The sequence below is a fragment of the Neolamprologus brichardi genome, chromosome 10, assembly GCF_056152115.1.
Source record: "Neolamprologus brichardi isolate AB-2024 chromosome 10, ASM5615211v1, whole genome shotgun sequence".
Lineage (NCBI taxonomy): Eukaryota > Metazoa > Chordata > Actinopteri > Cichliformes > Cichlidae > Neolamprologus > Neolamprologus brichardi.
The window spans coordinates 8,290,330-8,311,365 of record NC_142113.1 but is presented as its reverse complement, the minus strand read 5'-3'; the positions used below and the strand labels follow the sequence as shown (position 1 = coordinate 8,311,365).

The window sequence follows — 21,036 nt, the reverse complement described above, 5'->3', positions numbered from 1 at the left end:
TCTTGAAGAACTCACACTTGCCGTTCAATGTTACTCCAGCCTCCTGCAGTCGAACCAGTGCTTTTCGAAGTCTCTCATCATGCTCTGCTTGTGACGTCCCCCAGATGAGCACATCATCCATCTGGCAGGGGACTCCTTCTAAGCCCTCAAGAATGCGTGTCATCCATTTCTGGAAGTGTTCTGGGGCTGATGAGATTCCAAAGCAGAGACGATTATAACAATACCGACCAAAAAAGGTGTAATAAAGGTCGTGAGCAAAGAAGAGTCCCTGGATAAGGGAATCTGCCAAAATCCTGCATTGGCATCCAGCTTTGAAACCTAGTGGTCTGGTCCATGCTGCTCATTGTCACAGTTTACTGGCAGTCTTGATGGAAGTGTGCCACTGTTAATTTAATAACTATCCACCAGTGGACTTTGCTGCTGTGACACTTAAAGTGTCTGCTGTGAAAGGTGTCCTATTGAGCTGTACACTTCTGGCACAAAGTGAGCAGGTGTCACAGGGACATGCCTCTATCTCTCACAGTGTTACACAGACAGAGAAGGAGAAGGGAAAAAATAACATAAACTGACAGTTCAGCTACAACAGTGATAGTAACTGAGAAATCTCGAGGAAGTGTTCAGAGGGAAATGGAGGTTATGTTAATTTATTTGATATATATGGCAAAGTAAGTATTTCTGGAAGATATAGCTCAGGTCTCAGTGTAAGAAATCTAATCCCTCAAAGTTACAGCACAGGATGTGAGATCTGCCTCTAAAATAAGCCATATCTTCCTCTCAGCCCCAGTTGGAGAACATTCTAGCCTACTTAATAGAGAGAGGCTTCATGTTTTTGGTCAAGGTTCTCATTAGTGCCATCTGTAGGAAGATAAATACACAGCACCAACAAGTTATCACTGACTGCACCTGAAGGCAGAGAGAAGAACTCAAAAACTGGATCATTTCCCCATTTGTTTCTGTTTATTGTCAGGTATAATAACTTGTACAATACAAAGAATGATTTGTAGAATCAAAGGGGCGATGTTATACTTGGAATAAATGGTCAGGCTGCAGAGCATCACAGCTGGGATAAGTGTGGTTACACTGGAAATGCATGTCATGAGACCGGGTGAATGGTAAGGAAGACTTAGGCTGATCCCTGATTGTATCACCTGTTTGTTAACCACCCTCATTAGGTGCAGACACAGCCTGCTGCCATGCCTGCCAAGCCATCGCTCATTATCTTTTGTAGCCAGCAACTGGGGAGACCTCTGCTAGAATTGTGTGGCCAATTATACAAGGGACTGAAATATGGAGTGACTGGAAATGTACAGTAGAGCAGAGTAATAGATTCTTCAGGCTGCTTCAGGCCGAGTCATCTTCCTCCCTCGGCACAGACAGAGCCACAGCAGCCCCGCGTTACCATGAGTCATTACATCGGCTGGGGACGCGATAATGGCAGTCGTGGGAGTAACTATGGGTGAATGCTCAGTTCAACCAACTCAAAAATCAGAGCTTCTTAAACACATAGCAGTGAATCTGTGCCCTGCTTGTTGATCTGATAACAGGAGCGAAAACTTTGCAATAAGAAACCGATTCTGTATTATAACTTGGAGCTTTACAGTACTTTTCTCACATCTGCAGCAAACCCATCTCCAAACCATGATCCAACTGCTTCACAGCAAAATGATAAATATATTAAACAATAAATAACCCAATAAATAAATGAATAAATACAGCGAGTTTCATAAATAGCTGAGATCAACTCACAAATGTGCATGGAGACTTTTTGCAGTACGGTACCATACAGCAGCTCATGTAAATCATTACCTCGTTGATCTTTGCAAAGGAGGTTCAAACTCACACACACATACACACAGTCTCGCACAGGATTAGCATAATGAACGTAATTACTTAAACAGGAAAGAGAGTAAAAGTATGTAACACATACAGCCCCCCCCCCTCCGTTTCATTCACCTCTGTTTGCAAAGGTCACGGGGAAGGGGCAGGGCAGATTCACCCTGCTGGCACATCTCATTTCCATCAGGTCCCTTGAGTCTCTCCTGATGCATCATGCTGAACATACCTCTTCAAACTATATGGAATATACAGTGCATAGTTTACAAAGCCAAACTTAAGAGAGTTTACATCTGTACAGACAAATCTATGCAATACAGTTTTCTCCTAAAAAAAACAAAAAAAAAGTTATTTTTATTTCTTTTCCTGATTCATCCTCTGACTTCTCTTTTGTTCTCTTTTTGTTGATCTGTGTGCTTGGATGAACTGGAAGTCTTTGGGGTTGATGAGCGAAAACAAAGTGATTCTCTGAAATGTACAGTAAGCTGTGTGATTTCGATGTGTCTGCCTTCTTTTTGTCTTCTACTCAGCCCCTCTTTTCAGGATATATTTGATATATATCTATATATATACTTATATAACTGTTGTTAACTGTTATTGAATGTATTTTTGGTAGCTGTGTGGAAGATGAGAAGGAAAGTGCTAACATACATTTGTTCTTTGGGCTCAGCCAATTCATTTTAGACATGTAAAAAAGAAAAAACCTTTCCTTGAATGTGTGAGAAGACATGAACAGTGACAGCCAATATTGTATTGTGCTATATCAAAATACATTTTCCTCTCTTTGATCCAGGCTCTGTGTTAGAATGGTCCATGGTGAAGGAGTTTGGATCCCAGGCTGTACAGCTGTGCGGCTTCTGCTGAGGACTTGCTAAGGATACGTAATGAATCTACCAGAGTGCAGCAGGTTTAACAGCACTTCTCCTTCTTTTGTTCCTGTTTTTTTTTTTCTTTTTTTTTCTTCATTCTCGTTCTGCTGGTTGCCATCAGAACCCCGGGCTGTCATAGCTGCTGCGGCTGTAATAACTGTGGTGGCTGCGGGAGCGGCTCCTGCTGCGACTCCAGCTCCGGCTTTGGCTGCGACTCCAGCTGTGGCTGCGGCTCCAGCTCTGGCTCCGGCTCCTGCTGTGGCTCCTGCTGTGACTTCTGCTGTGGCTGTAGCTGCTGTAGCTGCGGCTGCGGCTGGATCGTGATGGGCTGCTGTCGTAGCTTGAAGATGAAGGACTGGGCCGGTAGTATGGGATCGGCCGCTTCCGAGCACTGGAGGGGGGAGAAAAATAAGGGTTTGAACAGTTAGTCCTATTTCCTATGGTTAGACTGTTAAATCTGATGTTAAAGCATGATTAAGGCAATCAGTGTTAGGTCTCAGAGTGGTGACGTGTAATTAGTACAGGATCTGAAAGAGAGCAGCTATGTGGGTTAAAAAGAAGCTCTTCAGCCTCACACACACACACACACACACACACACACACACACACACACACACACACACACACACACACACACACACACACACACACACACACCAGAAAAATGCATGTGTTTAGTTGAAGTTCAAGCTTAGATTGCCTTGTTAATAGCCACCCTGGAAGTACTTCCTGTAAAGTAATTAGCCATTAGTTCCTTAAAGAACCTCATCTTCTCAGTGGAGGGCAACACCCAGAAAATAAAAATCAAGAGTCAGTGGTGCAGGGAGAGATAAACGCTATCAAGGTATCCCTGCTGCTACGAGGTGCATTTCACAAGCAGCTCTGTAGATAACTCAACCCCAGCTTTTGTCTTCTACATTGGCTGTGGGAATCAACAGTATAAGCAATAAGGTGTGTGGGGGAAAGAGGGGGGCTTCCACTCTAATAAACCTTGATAGCGCTTAATCTTTGCATCCTTTGTGTTACAACATTAGTGCAGAAACACAGCAGGGTGCAGCTCTAGAGTTGGAGTGAGTTTCAGGAAAGAGATGAAGAAGCGGAGAAAGGACAGAGGAGGAAGCCTGGTTTACTCATGGGAGCTCTGATGATTTGCTGCTCGGCCAAACTTCAGAAGTCACGGTATTGGGGTCCTGCTGCACGGCAAATGTTACCGGGGTAACTAGCCGGCAGCAGTCGGGTTCAGCAGCAGCCCGTTGTCCTGGTGTCGGGACCTTTAAGGACTGAAGTGAAAGATAACAAAGTACACACATTTCACCCATGGCTATTTACACTCGAATGAGAAGGTTGCAGAGGGAGAGGGAGAGGCTGAAACACATTTCATCTGCAGGTGGGACTTTCTTCTTCTTCTGTTTGTCTGAATAATTAACTGCACCTAAAAACATTTCTATTGGTAACAATGAAACGATCATATGAGAATAAATTAAGAAGTCTAAGAAGTAAGCAGGAAACAAATATGTGGATGAGTCTAATAAATGGTTTTAAAGAGACTCATTAAAATGGAATAGAACAACTGGAACAACTAAATTAACCAATGAAATCTTTTGCTCAGTTCAGTTAATTTTCATTTTACATCCTCATTCTTACGTCTTATTTTATATCTCGTATTGAAGCACTTTGGTCACAAATCACTCAATATTAAAATAAATAAGGGCAATAACTGAAAACATTTATCAATTTAAGTGACTAGCTCTACACTTTCAGGTCCTCAGATCTCATATTTACATACTTTCTGAGATGTACACTTCTATCCGTGTAATTTATCCATGTATCTGGGCTTCAAATAATGTGTACAGCACACAGAGTTAATTTATGTGTAGATGATTTGCACTAAGCAAACACGTGGATTTAAGAGAGAAATTGAATAAAGGACTTTTCTTGGATTATATTTACGCTGCTCACAAAAGGAAGACTTGATCATCACAGTATAACAGATAGTCAGACTTCAGCTGTCAACATGTCCAATTAGAAAGTATAAACCATGGTGAATCAATTTGACCTGCTTCGGTGTAAATAAAAGCAACAATAAGTAGTAGCATGAGACAGTACCTGCACCTCATTGAGGCAGCATAACTTTTCAACTCCGCCAGGAAGGCATGATCATATGTGCAGTATCTCACAGTACAGTCTCAAGAGTGTGAAGGACATACAGGCCATTACACGAGGAAAGCTGGACAAGCCTGTAGAGCCAGCAGCATGACCAATACAAAATGACCTTCAGTGGTCTATTTATGTGCATGTTTCTGACAAAACTGTCAGAAACAGACTCTATGAGGGCGGCAAGAGGTCCTGATGTCCTTTAGTGGGACCTGTGCTCACTGTCCACCATCATGCAGCTCAACTAGACTTCACCTGTAAACAGCAGAACTGGCAGGTCCTCCCACTGCTGCCCTGTTCTCGTCACAGATAAGAGCTGGTTCACACTGAATACATGTGGAAACATGAAACAGTCTGGAGTCTGTGGCAGATGTTATACATTTACAGCATCATCCAGCATGACTGGTGTGGCAGTGGAACAGTGATGGTCTGGGGATGCATATCTTTGGAGGGGTCACACAGACTTCCATGTGTTGACCCTCTAAAGCCTGAACCATGAAATACTTGCCAGAAAATTCAAATTCAAGTGTTTATTGAACCTTCTAACAAATAACAAAAAATAAGATCATAATATATCATAATATAATTTATGTTTCAATTTGTGACATTTTTGCTATATCGTGCAGTTTGTTCGCAGTAACACTGTGTGTATCTGATTGTGTGTGTCAGGTTTTTAAGGTTAAAAAACTCGTGTATCAAATATGATCCACTTGGCATTACAGGGTTAACCCAGTGCCCACTGCTTTTAGGTACGAGGATCAAATCCTCAGACGGTGTCGGACTTTATGCTGTTCCTGAAACTTGACTTTACACAAGTTCATTGATTCAGGTGTGGGAGACACTATCCATGTCTCAGTGGGACTGTGGGCAGACATTGCCAACTGGTCATTGCAGGTTTTTATTAACATTACTAGGCCTGATACATAAACACTCAAACTGATATTTGGATGTTGGCAAGTCAAACCAAGGTGGAATTTACTATAAAGCAAAACAGGCAATTTCACTTGCATTTCTGCTTTTGTGTACTCACAGTTTTAGTTGTAAGTCTACCAGTGTTGGGACTAACGCGTTATTAAGCAACGCGTTACAGTAACTACGTTATTATTGTGGTAACGCGCACGGTAACTAGTTATTATGCCAAAACCAGGAACGCGTTACTCGTTACTGGGATTTAGATAGGCTCGTTATTCGTTACTTCGTGTGGTGGCTATCGCGGAGCTTCCACAGATTCAATAACATTAGCAAGTGGTGGAAGCCAGCAGGTGGATGAAGGAAAAGGGAGGCAAGAGGAGAGACCCGAAGCGGCCGCTGGTCCGAGAGTGTCAGGTGAACTGAACTTCAGGTAAGAAGTTATAACCTGCAGTCCATCTGGGTCAGATATGAACCAAGTTTAGGTGGAGTTTATTTTCGTTATGCTGACTTTTTCGTACTGCGTGCTAGCTAGCATGATGGAGTTTCTATACAGCTGGGTGGGTGCTATCTTACTGATGTTGAACTTTATTTTGTTCATAAGGTTAATTATTAGCGTTGCCAACCGTCCTGGAAAAAACGGAATCGTCTGGTATTCAGAGAAAATATCACGCGTTTTGTATTGAGCTGAAAAGGAATACAGTTTGTCCCGGACTTCAGCTACAATGAAAAAGACACAAAGTTGGAGTTATTCTGCGTTTACGCTGCACAGCTGCCTCTTCTTCTCTCATCCTCTCACCCTCCCTCTCCTGTTTCTACTTCAATCATGAAACTGATCAATGATCAGCTGATCGGCTTTTCTCTCTTGTTTATTTATCGCCCACTTTGCGCCAGAAAGAGGAAACCAGCGGATGTCACAGTAAACAACAGCAGCACTTTTAAGCTTGATCAGCTGTTGTTAGAATTTATTTAATATTAATTAAGTATCAGCTGATGTTTGCTGAAGCCACAGCTGTAAACCTGCTGGTCATGATATCGGTTTGAATATGTGGTGAGAGGGAAACATGAAGATGAAACCAGGAGATGACAGCTGGTAACTGTGCAGGGGCAGGTCTAGCAAAGTGTTGCCAGGGTTCCATGTAGGGCATTAAAAGGGAAAGGGGGGCACAAGGAAATACTTTTCTTATTCTCATTTAAAATGTCTCACTTTTAAAAAAATAATTATCTGAGTCTTACAACAAACGATTGATAGATTGATACATATATACCATCAGAACAGTGTACATCACTGTCACAACAGTGTTTATTTTCATTCAAAGGCTTTATGATTTTTCCTATAATGGTGGGCCGGTCTCTAGTCAGAATGCCCGGGACGATTTTTTTTTGTCCCAGTCCAGCCCTGTATGCAGCTCATATGCAGTCTGGTGTTGCCTACATCTTCCTATTCAGAAGGCAGAATTTCCGAGTTCTGAGTACAATCGAAAACACCAAGACTGCAGTTTTTGTGTTGGATGTAAAAAGCAGGCTAGGATAGAATCAGGTGTGGGATTTCTCTCGTGGAAATGTGCACATTATTTTTTCCTTTCTATTGGTAGGTGGCACAGTGCACTTGTGGCAAGTAAGCAAGCTAGAAGACTGGCAATCTTGCTGGGTATCCAGTTACGGAAGCAACACATTAACAAGAGAATTCTGAGTAAAACTAGTTACTTTCCCTAGTAACTAATTACTCTGAAAGTAACGAGTAACTTGAAGTAACTGAGTTACTTTTGATAGAAGTAACTAGTAATGTAACTAAGTTACTAATTTAAAGTAACTTACCCAACACTGAAGTCTACACAGAGCTGTATGTATCTGGTCCCAGGTATCACCAAAAGGCACATTTTCTGCAGTTTCAGTTCAATCTTTCTACTGAAATGACTCAGAAACACCATATGATTTGTAGTTTTTGTTGGTAGCATGTTTGCTTTTAATTCATACAGTATTTCAATTCTCTAGTGCTATAGTTAGGCAATAATAAAAACTTGTTTAGTGAGGGACATTGCAGTAAATGAAAGTACAAAACCATTACACATGGTATGTCATCTCTAAAGGAAATGAAACATGATGGCAGAGTAAAAACCCAAACATAAAGGACAGTGACCACTTTATGTACCTCATGATGCCCATAGAAAGTCTGAAATAGATGTTTAAAAGCAGGAGGTAACATTTTCTGTCTACCAGAGCTCCACCCTTATAATGACTGCATCCATTTATGCCTGTGGTTTTTCATTTTTATTCCAAATAAAGGATTTAATGGCTCTTAATGGGTTTCTTAAAAATTACCGGTCGTGAGTTGAAACAGAAGCAAAATCCCTTCTCTTTATTTCTTTTGCCTGCCTTTGTTGTAATTTGAAGCTATGAAAGAATGACTTTTACCCCAGCATGAGTACCATCCTGCCAAATCATGGGACATGCTTTAAGTGTAACGCATTAAAGTGTCTCATATTTAAGAGCCACTCAGGCCTGTGAGAAAGAACAAGATACATGGCTGTGTTATTCTGGGGCTTGGTCCTTGCAGGGAAGAGCTGAAACACACACACAATGTGGAGGAGAAGTGTGTTTAATCATGTGGCGTTACCTGGTGATCCTGCGAGCCTCCATGAAGCTGGGTGAATCTCTTCTTCTTTTGCGGATAGGTGAGTAGCTGCGTGAACGGCGGCGAGCTCGGCTGTCGGTGTCAGAGCGGTTGGCACTCTCCCTGTCCCTGTGTGACACACAAATCAGTCACACCAGCAATGACATCGACCAATGGGAGCATATTATAAATCTACTATACATCAGACAGCGGCTCACCTGGAGGCGTTCTGCCTGTTGTGCGGGGACTTGGTCTTGCTGGGTCCTCTGTCTTTGGAGGCAGAGGGCGAGGATGAACGCCCACTGCTCCAGGAGCTGCTGCGCTGTCTGAGGTTTGCCTTGCTCCCGACTTTGTTGGCTGACGTGTGCCCTGGAGACGCTGATGTGCTCCGGTGGCGTGCCTGACCCCGACTGGATTGGTGGTGTCTCTTGGAAGAGTGGCCACCTTTTCCCCTGGGGGAATGGGAAGTATAATCCAGCAGATGTCAAACAGTTCTCTCTCATTTGCAAAGCCAAAGCGGTGAGGTCCAGCAGTGATAAGAGCCTGAAAGTGCACAACTGCAATGGAAGGCTTACTTTCTGTGGTGACGAGAGCTCCTCCCTCTGTAAGTATGGTTGTGCTGGGAGTGGGTCGAGTCACTGCTGTGAGCAGGGGAGTGGGAGCTCTTATTCTGACCTCTCTGGCCTCCTCTCCTCCCTGACGCCTTGCTCAGAGAGCTCCCTATAGCTGTGCCCCTGCCATCGACACTCCCAGCATCTTCTGCCACACACATCTTTCCCATCTGGTTCCTGATAGGGGCGCTGTGGACCTTGTGCTCTCTCAGCAGAGATGACTGGACGCTTGCAGAGCTGGCAGTCAGCATGTGGAACTTCTGTAGAGAAATGATGACCAACAAAAGGGAGAAAAAAGAAAAGAAAAAAGAAAAAAAAGGATAAAAAATAGCATCAGAGAGTTTTCAAGTTGGTAATTGAGAGCTATGGTGTACTTGCCAAAAGAAGGTAAACATCTAAAAGAAAAAGATCTAGTTTTTCTCCATATGGCTTATAGATAGTCCTCTATGGTGCAGCGCATGCAATACTTGGCATGCAAAACCATAATGAGTTGAAGAAATCATAATCGCAAAAACAAACAAAAAAAATCTAGGAAGAGGGGGAAGAGAGGGTAGAAAAAAGAAACAAAACAAAACTGTGAACCAAATAAGTTTAAGAGCAGAGGCAGAAAGTAGAGAGCTACAGATTTTGTAGAGTAGAAACAGAGGACTTCTTCAGTTTTTTCAGTAATGGTTAAAAAGAAACGAAACAGAAAGAAGACAACTTGACGGAACATCACAGAAATGGAAGGAACAAAATAAAGATCACAATTATTGTATCAATCGAATCAGAAAACAAATCTTCTGCTACTCAATTTTCTCTTTCTGGATTTTTTTTTCCTGAAGACAATTGCTGAGATGTGAACAGCGACCCATTTTCTTTGTTTTTTTTTTAATGGTTACTCGTGTTTAACTCCCTTTTGGTTAACATCCACTTACCAATAAAGTGGTATTCCCTCCTTTAGTAGGTAAGGTATGAAGAAAAGGGAAAAGTGGGGCAACATAAGTGCATCATTAGATTCACAAAATGCAAGAGAAAAAGACACAAAACCCTTCCCTGCCAGTGACTCATGAGACAATGCATGGAAATCAATAGAAAAGAACTGAAAAGCAAAGAGGAAAACCACAATGTGCAGGGAGTCCCTCACACAGAGAGTTAAATCCTCTGGGCCTAGTCACCTTCCTAAACATCACAGAGCAACGGGTCGGTGAGAGTTAAAGATACTTCCTTTACCTTTTTGCTCTTAGTGTGCTTTATATAATGAGACAGCCTGACATGTTTGCTAGTTAACTATCTCAGTGTTCGTGCTTGTGGACTCTTTCATCTCTTTCATACAGGACACTTACAGTTCTCACACTAGCAGGATTTTGATATTACATGTAGTTCCAGGGAGTTGTTGCTACATTAGAGAGTGCTGTATTAATAGGCTTAAAAAACTAGACATTTTACCCAAATCAGTGATTTTTTTAGAGTCAGGAATGACCTTGAAGCTAACAAAAATTGGCAAAGCTTTAAAGGGTATAAAGCAGACAATATCATACACTTTTGTAAATCCCACAAAAAGACCAAAACAATTTTTGGTTGGGTTTTTCTGCTCATAGTTGCTTTGCATCTGCAAGCCACTTTGCAACCCATCTATATCCAAGTTCCTCCTTTTTATGCTGTTTTTAAATGGCTGTTCCGTCCCAGGGCTTCCCACCTCTTGCTTTCCTTGTAAAGCTTGAAGGGTGGGGTGTGTGTGGGGGGTGGGGTGTGTGTGGGGGGTGGGGTGCGGTGGGGGGTATCAGAACAATGACATGCTGCCAAAAATAAATGAGTGTATAAGGAAATAACACCTGACTTTAGTGGTCCCGAATAAACTGCACTTAATTTATTTTAGCAGGGCAGCCAGTTCAGTTGCTTCACTGGGTAATCTCTTATTTCATTGGCATGAAAATGGGCCGAGCAGTTTACTTTGGAGAAAGCACAAACATTCACATGCAGTGCATTTCAGAGGTCCTAGTGCACCAAATGTGTGTTAACGCACGGTTAAAAATAGTTCCCATGACATGCAACATTTACTCTGGAAATTATAATGGCCAGAAAGGATATTAGGAGAGCACTGTCCCCTATGCAGAGCCACTAGCATGGCAATAGCAGCTTCATTTACCACTTTGCTCGAGACAGAAAAATGTAAACTCTGAATTAGATATTTCCAGTTCCCAGATTCTCTGGCACACTATCAACCACCACCAACTAGTTTCAGTGTATTGTCATTAGCTAGATTGTCATGGAATTTGGTTAATAACTTGATGACAGTGATAAAGCCTAAATAAATTAAAATGCAATCCAATACTTCAGTTTACAACATTCCCGTCAGCCTCAGCTGTACTTTGTGTTAAATCAGCAAACTAAGAGCTAAGTACTAAACGTCAGCATCATTACTGTGAACATGTCTTCACTTCACTTTTGTGTCTAGCTTCAATGGCATCTCTTCCCTTAACCTGGTTCTGTCAGGGGTCTCTTACTGTTAAAAGGGAGTTTTTCTTCCCTACAGTTACCAAGTGCTGCCCACAGGCATCTGATTGTTGGGGATTTCTTTTACCTTACAACATAAAGGACCTTAAGACAATTCTAACTGTTAACTAGCACCATATAAATTAAACTGATTTTTGTTGTAAAGTCTTACCAAATGAAACTGTTTGCGGAAATGGAACTATTGGGCCCCATTCATAAATTATTGCAGGTTCGGTAAGAATATACAACAGACTGGGTACAGGAATTGTATTGACAGACAGCCTGTGTTGTTTGCTTTGGTCTTTTCAGGGGATTTCATGATAAAATAAAAACTAGAGTGCTGTCATCCTTAAACAGTATGTAGAGAGAACCTCTATTTTAAGCATAGGACAAAAAATATAATTAGCATTACAGTGGGAGTTTAGGGACTAAAATTTGTGATGCACAGTAATGCACTGCTCACTGTAAGCAGGCCAGAAGGTTAATCTCCAAAAGGCGCTTTGTCTGAAAGCAAATACAGCTGGGTCTTCCGCATGCATTATCCTGTTCTGTCTGAGCTGCTATCTGAAGATACAACAAAAGCACCGTTCTCCACTAGAGAGGAGACAACTAAGCGTAATAATAGGAAAACACAACCACTTGTGCTTAAGACAGTTATTGGAAACAGTCGAGGAAATCAATATGGTGAAAATCAAAAGACGAATGTACTAATTCACCGACAAACAGAGAGATGCTGGACAAACAGGAATGCATTCTACCAGAACAGAGAGAAAAGAAAAATAAATGGACAGAAATGGACCTGGAAGATAAAGCTGGATACTGGACTTCAGGATGAAATTAAGCAGGAAAGAGAAAAACCAGAGCGCTACGTAATCCAATCTTTTAAGAGTCAAATCATAATTGATGAAGTCAAATTAATTTGGTTAAAGACCATTGGTAAACAACAGAAAGAGAGAGAGAGAAAGAGAGAGATTGAGAGAGAAACATTGACGTCACTCAGGCTAGGGTGCTTGTCACATTCTCATCTGCATAAAGATCACGTGCGTAGGCAAAGCATTACCTACCTTCCATTTCAATCAGTGACACGTATGCAATATCAACAAAAAACAGGAAAGAAAGAAAAAAAGGAAAAAAAGAGGAGAAAGGAATGTTCTCCGCAGCGAAAATGGGAAAAAGACAATGACCTCTTTTAGTATCAGCGCTACATATTTAGTCCAGAGACTGAGAATAAATTAAACCAAACAAAAAAAAAGGAAAAAAAAGAAAGAAAAATAGAGGGGGGAAAGTAAAAATCAAAATCAGATGGAATTCAAAATCAAATTCAAAACAAAGGATGAATCTATAAACTACATGATTTGCTTTGTCTTTTTCGCTTGTACAAATGCAGCCATATTTGTATCAAAACAGGGGAGGGAGGACAGAGAGGGACAGAGTTAATGTTAGTGGACATCCATGTAGAGTAGAATTGCTAAATGGAGACAGAGGAGGAGGAGAAGCAGGAGGAGGAATAGAAGGGGGGGGGGGGATCATGCAGAGCTGGCGGGAAGAAAAATGGCAGGACAACGAGAGTGAGATGTGAGTCACACAGGACACAGATGATCGGGTAGGAAAGAGGAGGAGGGGTTTAAAAAGAGTGCTGGAGGGGAGCAGTCACTGCTAAGATTGACAAACTAAAGAGTCAGCACATCTGAAAGGGACCCCAGTCACATTTTGGCCTGGGTCTTCTCCAGCAGCAGCAGCAACAGTAGGAACAGCACTGGTCTACTCTGTACTTTATTTTTGGACGTCAGCCCAGCTTTCTTCCAGGCATTCCTTTGTGTTTATCACCATAAACACAGGTACAACAAGAGGGCGCCTTAAGGAGCTTTTCTGAGCTGCTGTTTAAACTGTTAGTGTGTACAGAGAGCTTTCAATCAAAATGGCTTGAGTCCCTTTAAAAACAAAATTATGTTAATTAAGGTGTAAGTTGTCCAAACTATTTTCAAAAGTCCATGTAATCGTGTTTAAAGATATCCATTAATAATGCGCAGGAAGAAATTAGCCCTTTTGGGACTGTTTCATCCACTGTGGAGGAGGCAGAAATGGATGCTTCCCATAGAAAAGCCTAGGGATGCTGCAGGATGGATCAGTTAGTAGAAGCCTTACCTCTGGAAAAAAAACAGTATAGTTAGATAAATTATAAATAGTTAGTCTTTATTGTCATTCCTTGTTCTTTGATTAAATCTGATGAGCCTAGCTGAGATTGGCTCATTTACCCCCCCCCCCCCCCCCCCCCCCCCCCCCCCCCCGGCATGATAGAATCAAAGAAAGTTGCCTTTGTTGCTTTCTTTTTTCTTTATCTCCAACTTCTGCAGACTAGACTGCAAGCTGTATTAGTGTATTGCTCTCTTTTGGCATTTTGTATTTAGATTTTGTCATTTTTGAGATATGATGCTATAAACTGACCTTGAGGAGACCCACACATTGCACAGTTTTAGGGAACACATTGTGTTAATCCAATTTATCCAAACAAAATGGTGAGATCCTCACAAGTGGTTTTCAAAGGGCAGTTAGGTAAAAATCTGTTTTGCAGTTAAACTTGTAATAAATAATTATTCTATTAGCAAATAAATAAATACAGATAAACTGCTTATTTGTATTGCGTCTTCTTCCTGTTGTAGCTGGTTGCAGCAGATGGCCCGCCCCTCCCTGAGTCTGGTTCTGATGAAGGTTTCTTCCTGTTAAAACAGAGTTTTTCCTTCCCATTGTCGCCAAGTGTTTGCTCATAGTCGGTCATGCTCTGTATTATTGTAGGATCTTTACCTTACAATATAAAACACCTTGAGGTGACCGTTTCTGTGATTTGGTACTATATAAATAAAATATCTGGAATTGAGCTAAAATTAAATAGAGTTGATTTAAATTCCCATTCCCACAAACAGTTAGGAAATGCTCATCTTGAAGAACATTTAAATCAAAAAATAGCCACTGTTGTTGAAGATGTTTTTCTCCAGTGGCAACAAGGAGCAGTAAAGAGCAAATAAAAGTAAAATTTACCTTGAATTAGAATGATTTTCAAACTGCATGCTGTGTTTTTCCAGAGAGAAAGCTTTGGACAGATGGACTGACTGGTTAGTTTGGCCCAACAGCAGCTTAACAGCACACAGCTGTTACTCTGAGCTTTCCTCTGGGACATCTGAGGGACTCCCTCCCACACAGTGAATAAGACTGCTTCAAACAGAGCCACAGGATGGCTACAGGAACACAAACTGAGATGATAGATAGTAAAACCAGAGCTGCTATGCAGAACATTTGCTTAGTCACACAACTGCTGCAGTAAAATCAGACTTCAGTTAGATCCAGGATCTGTCACTCATAACCATCCTCCCGTGCAATGTTCCACTTTGATAATTTTTAAATATTTGAGCTTTTGGTGGATATTAAAAAGAGTGGTAGTTTATGTGCCACAAAGATGCTGCTTTAGAAAATGTGAGCCAATTACACGCTCCTCTTATACTATTTCCCAACAGAATGGCTCAAATATACATGACCAAACAGAGCTTGCTTGGCATTGTCCAGATTAAGTATAAACAAAAAAGGCAGGAACAGAAGAGATACTGCCTCTTAGGGGCCTCATGCACATCGACATGGTGAAGTAAAGCAACAGAGAGGAGCATCTCCTTAACCCCTGGTGGTTTGCCAGGAGCTGTTAGACGCCTGGAGGAGAAGAGGATCTATCACTGAGCAGAGCATGTGCTTGAGAAGAAAGACAATTGTATTGACAAAAAGAAACTGTAACACATACCCAGTTAACCTACTTGGTCCAGTTCCAAAACATTTGAGTGCTTTTTATATAAACGAGACAGAAAGATTTGGGCATTTATTCATTTATTCACCACTTAAATTGATAAGGAAAACAAAGTAATGAATGAAATAAGCAGAGAGAGAAAGAGAGAAAGAGATCAGATGAGACCCCGTAGAGAGACATGCAAGCTGAAGTAGGAAATAGAAGGTGTCAGTTCTCAGGAGTGAGTGTTTGCAGCCCATTTAAACTCATATTTATCAGTGATTGCTGATTTCACAGGTGATCCCCTTTGTCTAAGTGGTGTGTTTTATTTAATTTTAGTGTAATCACTCATCAAACCACAGCTCTAATGACCCATTTACATTATGGAGGAGCAGGGATGCTTCCATAATAGCAGTAAGCAATTTAAAGCTCATCAAAGGGTTTGTCTTTGTCTTCAGGTAATCAGGGGCTCACAAACATGGTAATGTTCGAAAATACCAAAACAAACAATGAGCAGCTTCAGCCTGAACAGACAGGGAGGACTACATTTATGATTTATACCATGTTATCCTCTGTCAGTCTACTATGAGCTTGCAGTGGAGTTTTTCATTTGAAGAACAGAGTAATTAACCCATCATTCCTTAAAGGACCTGTCGAGTGACATGTTTTTATGCAAATCCGATTTCAAAAATACCGAGTAGCTGTGTAAATTTTTTGATAAAAACAGAATGCAATGATTTTCAAATCTCATAAACCCATATTTTATTAACCAGCAGAAAACACAGAAGCTATATCAAATGTTTAAACTAAGACATTTGACTCATTAGCCTCTTCTGAATTTGATGGCAGCAACACATATCAAATGTTCACCAGGCTGCAAAAACATAGCATCTATAAATTGTAAAAGAATTTCAGAATAAGGTCCATCAACATATAGTTTAGAAGATCTCATCATCTACAGTACATAGTACCACCAAAAGAATCAGAGAATCGGAAGAAATGTCTGTGCACAGTGGACAAGGCCAAAAATCAATACTGAATGCCTATGATCTTTGAACCCTCAGGCAGCACTGTACTAAAAACAGGTATGATTCTATCCTTGTAATCACCTCATGGGTTCAGGAACATTTCCTGAAATCGCTTTCTGTGAACACAGGGTGAAGCTCCAATGAAGAAAAAAAACATTATTTTTGGAAAACATGGGCATTGCATCTGGGCTAAAGAGGAGAAGGAGCATCCAACTTGTTGTTAACTCTTGCTTAGAAGTCTGCATCTCTGATGGTATGGGGGTGCATTAGTGCCTATGGAAGTGAGCTTGCACATTGTGAAAAGCACAATCAGTTTTATAATTTACGTACAGGGTTTAGAGAACTCACATATCAAAGTGATGCTAAACCACATGGTGCATCTAATTTATTACAACAGTATGACTTTATAGTAGAAGAGTTGGGGTGATGAACTGGCCTTCCTGTAGTCCAGACCTTTCACTAACTGAACACACAAGGCACATAATGAAAATAACGGTAAGAAAAAGAAGACCCAGAACTGTTGAGCAGCTGTAATCCTATAACAGACAAGAATGGGACAACATTGCTCTTCCAAAAGTCCAGCAGCTGGTCTCCTCAAGCATGGCCCTGTTCCCAGTTTTTTGAGATACGTTGCTGTCATCAAATTCAAAGTAACTTTTTTTTTTAGGTTCTCAGTTTATACATTTGGTACATTTTTTGTTATCTATTGTGAATAAAACATGTATTTATGACATAAAATAAATAATAATCAAATAATGATTATAGGGCAAATAATCACCCTCCGTTATTTACATTTACACAGAATCTTAAGTTTTTTGGAACTGGGGTTATAACTCACTTTTAATGCAGTGCAGGATTTAGACATGTATGAAAGATTTAAAGAACCTTGAGCCAAAACAAACTTGCGGTGTCATATTTACATGAAACACATGCGTTAAAAATACCGTTATTTATCGCTTGTGTTTGACTGTTATTAGCATCCACAATCAAAAATGTAAATATAAAGTCAAATGTATCGTCCCTACAGCTGGCGAGCCTAAAGAAAAAACATGACACTGTGATTGGCCAGTTGATTTCTTTTCATTTCTGGCATATGTGATGTCTCCCAGTCTAAATAAAGGAAAGCCTCCCTCGCACTGTTCATGAAAATGTAGTGCTGCCACCCACATGTAAATAAAAAGCAGTTATCGATAGCTTTTTAAAATTCAAAAGATATTGACGTGACATACATTTTCTACTCCTGTATTCCTGTGTTTAGTTGTTCATTTAAATCATGCAAAAGGGTGTCAACTTTGAAAGTGTTACTAATCACTCGTCTGTTTATTACCTCATCATTGAATCCTGTGCTTTAATACAGTCACTGTATCAAAGAAAGATGTAAAAGTCCATTTTAAATATTATCAAAATTGTCTTTAACTGTTTAGAACACCAGTCAGATCTGATTAATTAAAAAATGCAATAGTCACCCCAAAATAAGTAATAATAAAATCATAAATACCCAAAGCTTTTAAATCAAAAGTCTTTGAGTGCTCATTTTTGAGAGCAAACTTTCTGATTTGTAATTACTTGGGCACTGATTTTTTATTACGTTAAAGATATCCTCACTTTAGCTTCACTGACTCTTATGTCTAAAAAAATGTTTCATAAATAAGTCATAAGGTAATTTTTCTTACCTTTTTAATTATGACACAGCAAATCCATGTTTGCATTTCTCTTTATTTCTTCTTCCTTCTTTCCTTTTTTTTTTTTTTAATCTTCCATATGTGCCAGGATACTCAGCTACCACTTAAAAATTTGCTATAACTCATTCTGGCCTGCTTGGATTCAGACTTTCCAGTAAGTAATTGGATTATTCTGTTTGAGGGGAATTTGCAGATTGCTATCACTTTATAGCACTGTCAGAAATCAGATTGCAGCTCTTTCAATGCTGATTAATTAAGTCTTTATCTGGCGTAAAACTTATCACACCTGAGTTGATATTTCTTCGCAGGTTTGGGACTTGTGACGGAGAGAAAATCACACAACTCCACAACATATCGTTTTCCGCTCCTTTGTTTGGAGACTTTGTGCACCAATGTGGCTCGGATCCCCATCCGAGGTGTGGTACGCTAATGCTGTGTGACTCAGAGAGTATATACTTGAACGGAAACACTTAAACTTTTCTTCTCTTTGGTCCCTCCCTGTATTACTGGCAAATAACAAGAACAAAAGCAAAAAACAAACAAACAAAAGAAAAGAAAAGAATTTTTTAAAAAAGAAACACAAGATGACAGGAGTCAAAGAGAGCCAGAAACAAAGCAGCAGGAGCGGCAAGTTTTGCGAAAAGGTTTGTCTTTGACATGTTGAAAATAATACCATTAATAATAATAATTATAATAATAATAACTGAGCTATGACCTAGGAAAAACTAATAAAAGAACACAAACCTCTCAGTGTCTTAGATGAGAATTCATGTGAACCAACACAAGAGAGCAAGTTAAAACTCATTTGCAGGGGGCTGCGGCAAATACCACCGGAGGGAGGCCGGGTGGGAGGGGGTGGTGTGTGTGTGCGGAAACAAAATAGAGGAGATTACATACATCGTTCCCTTTCTCGCCATCGGTGTGGTTGAGTCTGCCGGCCTTGCCGTTGCGGCTTCGCTGGGTGTGGTCCCCGTTGTGCCAAGTAGTGGGACTCTCGGGGGCTGGGGACTGCGGGGTGTCAGACATCTTTTGACCGTCTATCTTGTGTTTGGAGTTTAATCTGGAACAGCAGGGCACACCACTTTACTCTAACTTGGGTGCAATCCAGTAGAAACAAGCTAGTACATTCTATTTCTCTGATTATTCTTGTTTATCTCATTTGCTGCTTCAGGAATATTGAATTTTGTTTGCTATTCCAATTCACTTTGCATTTTGCTTATTTTTACACACAAAAAGAGGCTTCGCACAAATAACGTTTATATAGAACTCTGCATAATGTTTCCCTACAGTTTAGCTTAGACAGGTAGAGAGTAAAACCTTTTTTCTGACTTGCTGATCTGTTAATGCACATTATGAGTCATGTGATCCCTCAAGAGTGACTCTTAATTATTCAAGAGCAATTATAAGTAATGCAAAAGGCTGAACTATAATACATAACTACAGAATAAAAAGATAAATGCCCCATGAACTGAATAAACAATGAATGCTTTCTCATCTAACTGAACATAAGGGCAGAGTGAGATATCACAACCATTTAGCAGGGCTAGTTTAAGAAATGCAAGCGAGCGCCATTTGTATTCCAATCTATTGCCCTGGGGGTCAAGAGTAAATGATGGGAAGACTTACTGTCACCAGAGCAACTGCTTGACAGTCAGGAGAGGTATTTCAGTGGACTATACTGTCTGTGCGTGTGTGTGCGCAATGGGGGAGGGTTACCTGGTGGGTGATCTGGAGGCACTCCTGATGGAAGACAAGGAGGGACTTCGAGAGCTGCAGCAGCTGCCTTGACGCTGTGAATTCCTGCTGGGTGTTTCATCAGGGGACCTGACAGAGGACAGCCAATGGACGAACATACCACGCACACACATGTACACACATCCATAAAGCCACGTGTATGCATGCATACATCATGGGGACACACAGGCCACAGCGAGCTCAGTAGTCAATCTCATGATATGTAAAACAGGCGATGCACTGCAAAATACTTTCAATATATATATTCTAATAGAGGGTGCAGTATATATATATATATATATATATATATATATATATATATACATATGTATATGTGTGTGTGTGTGTGTGTGTGTGTGTGTGTGTGTGTGTGCGTATAGCGAGAGAGAGAGAGCACGGTACAGCACAGAAATTGTGCTGAACTCACACGCTTTGCTTAGAAGATGCTCTCAATTCTTTTACACTTGTTCACATTCTGTGTGAGTCTAAGCCTGAGATAATGGCTGTAAAGTGCCAATATAAATTCATGAGTAGGCTCAATGTGACTCCTACCTATTGTTGAGGAGTTAAGACTGTTGTTCACTGTTTGTTTTACTGGGAACTGAGGGAATGTGCATGGAATGTTACTGGTAATGAATGAAACTTGGCTACTCTCTTATAAGACATGCAGACTATCTGCTCTACATTTACATGGATTAAAGAATTTACAGGTAGCGATTCTCTCACCTCTTTTTCTGTTTGTTCTTGTCTTTATGTTTGTTCTTTGGGCTTCCCGACCTGAAAAAAAAAAAACCCCAACAACAATGAATCTGCATTCACAGAGAGTAGAGAATTCCACGCATCACTTGCCTAAATGGACTATTCTACTGTCATTTGAAAAAGCAGTCAATTGTGTAAAAGACACAAATTGAACGCAAGCACACAGGTTACATATATGGACGTTCACATACTGAAGGACATTATTATCTGCCGTACAAACCTGTGTCTTCTCTTTTTCCTGGAGCCAGATGCAGATCTACAAAAACAAAACCATTGTAATGTCAGCACGAGGTATGCAACTTCACGAAATATTGACATGAATAATTCATATGCAGAACACAGTATCTTTTTTTAAAACACATTTTACATATTTATATATTTTTTACATATACATTTTGTGAGACTGTGTACCACATTTTCATTTTTTGAGAGCAATCCAGGCCTTCTTTTTCTTCTTCCTTCTAATTTTTTAAAGTATTCTTGAGCAATAATTCTCTAGGCTTGCTGAAGGGCTCTCAAAGTTTTTCTTCTTTTTTTGTGTTTATTTGTTTAGCCATTTAACAAAAACCTATGAATTATTCAAGTATAAAAAAAGTGCTGTA

At 40.5% G+C, this 21,036-nt stretch overlaps 1 protein-coding gene across 3 annotated transcripts in view; it reads right to left on the bottom strand.

Moving 5' to 3' along the window:
• Positions 1 to 945: 945 nt before the first annotated feature.
• The window catches only part of srrm3 (serine/arginine repetitive matrix 3), a 111,851-nt gene continuing 91,760 nt past the window's right edge, over positions 946 to 21,036 (bottom strand). For all 3 annotated transcript variants that reach the window (XM_006799582.3, XM_035911446.2, XM_006799583.3), the window contains 8 exons: positions 20,655 to 20,690; positions 20,402 to 20,452; positions 19,658 to 19,765; positions 18,839 to 19,001; positions 8,955 to 9,250; positions 8,598 to 8,831; positions 8,383 to 8,508; positions 946 to 3,093 (listed from right to left, as the gene is read on the bottom strand). In XM_006799582.3, coding sequence (XP_006799645.2) covers positions 2,820 to 3,093; positions 8,383 to 8,508; positions 8,598 to 8,831; positions 8,955 to 9,250; positions 18,839 to 19,001; positions 19,658 to 19,765; positions 20,402 to 20,452; positions 20,655 to 20,690 — 1,288 coding nt within the window. In that variant the 3' untranslated portion in view covers positions 946 to 2,819. The remainder of the gene's footprint in view (positions 3,094 to 8,382; positions 8,509 to 8,597; positions 8,832 to 8,954; positions 9,251 to 18,838; positions 19,002 to 19,657; positions 19,766 to 20,401; positions 20,453 to 20,654; positions 20,691 to 21,036) is intronic.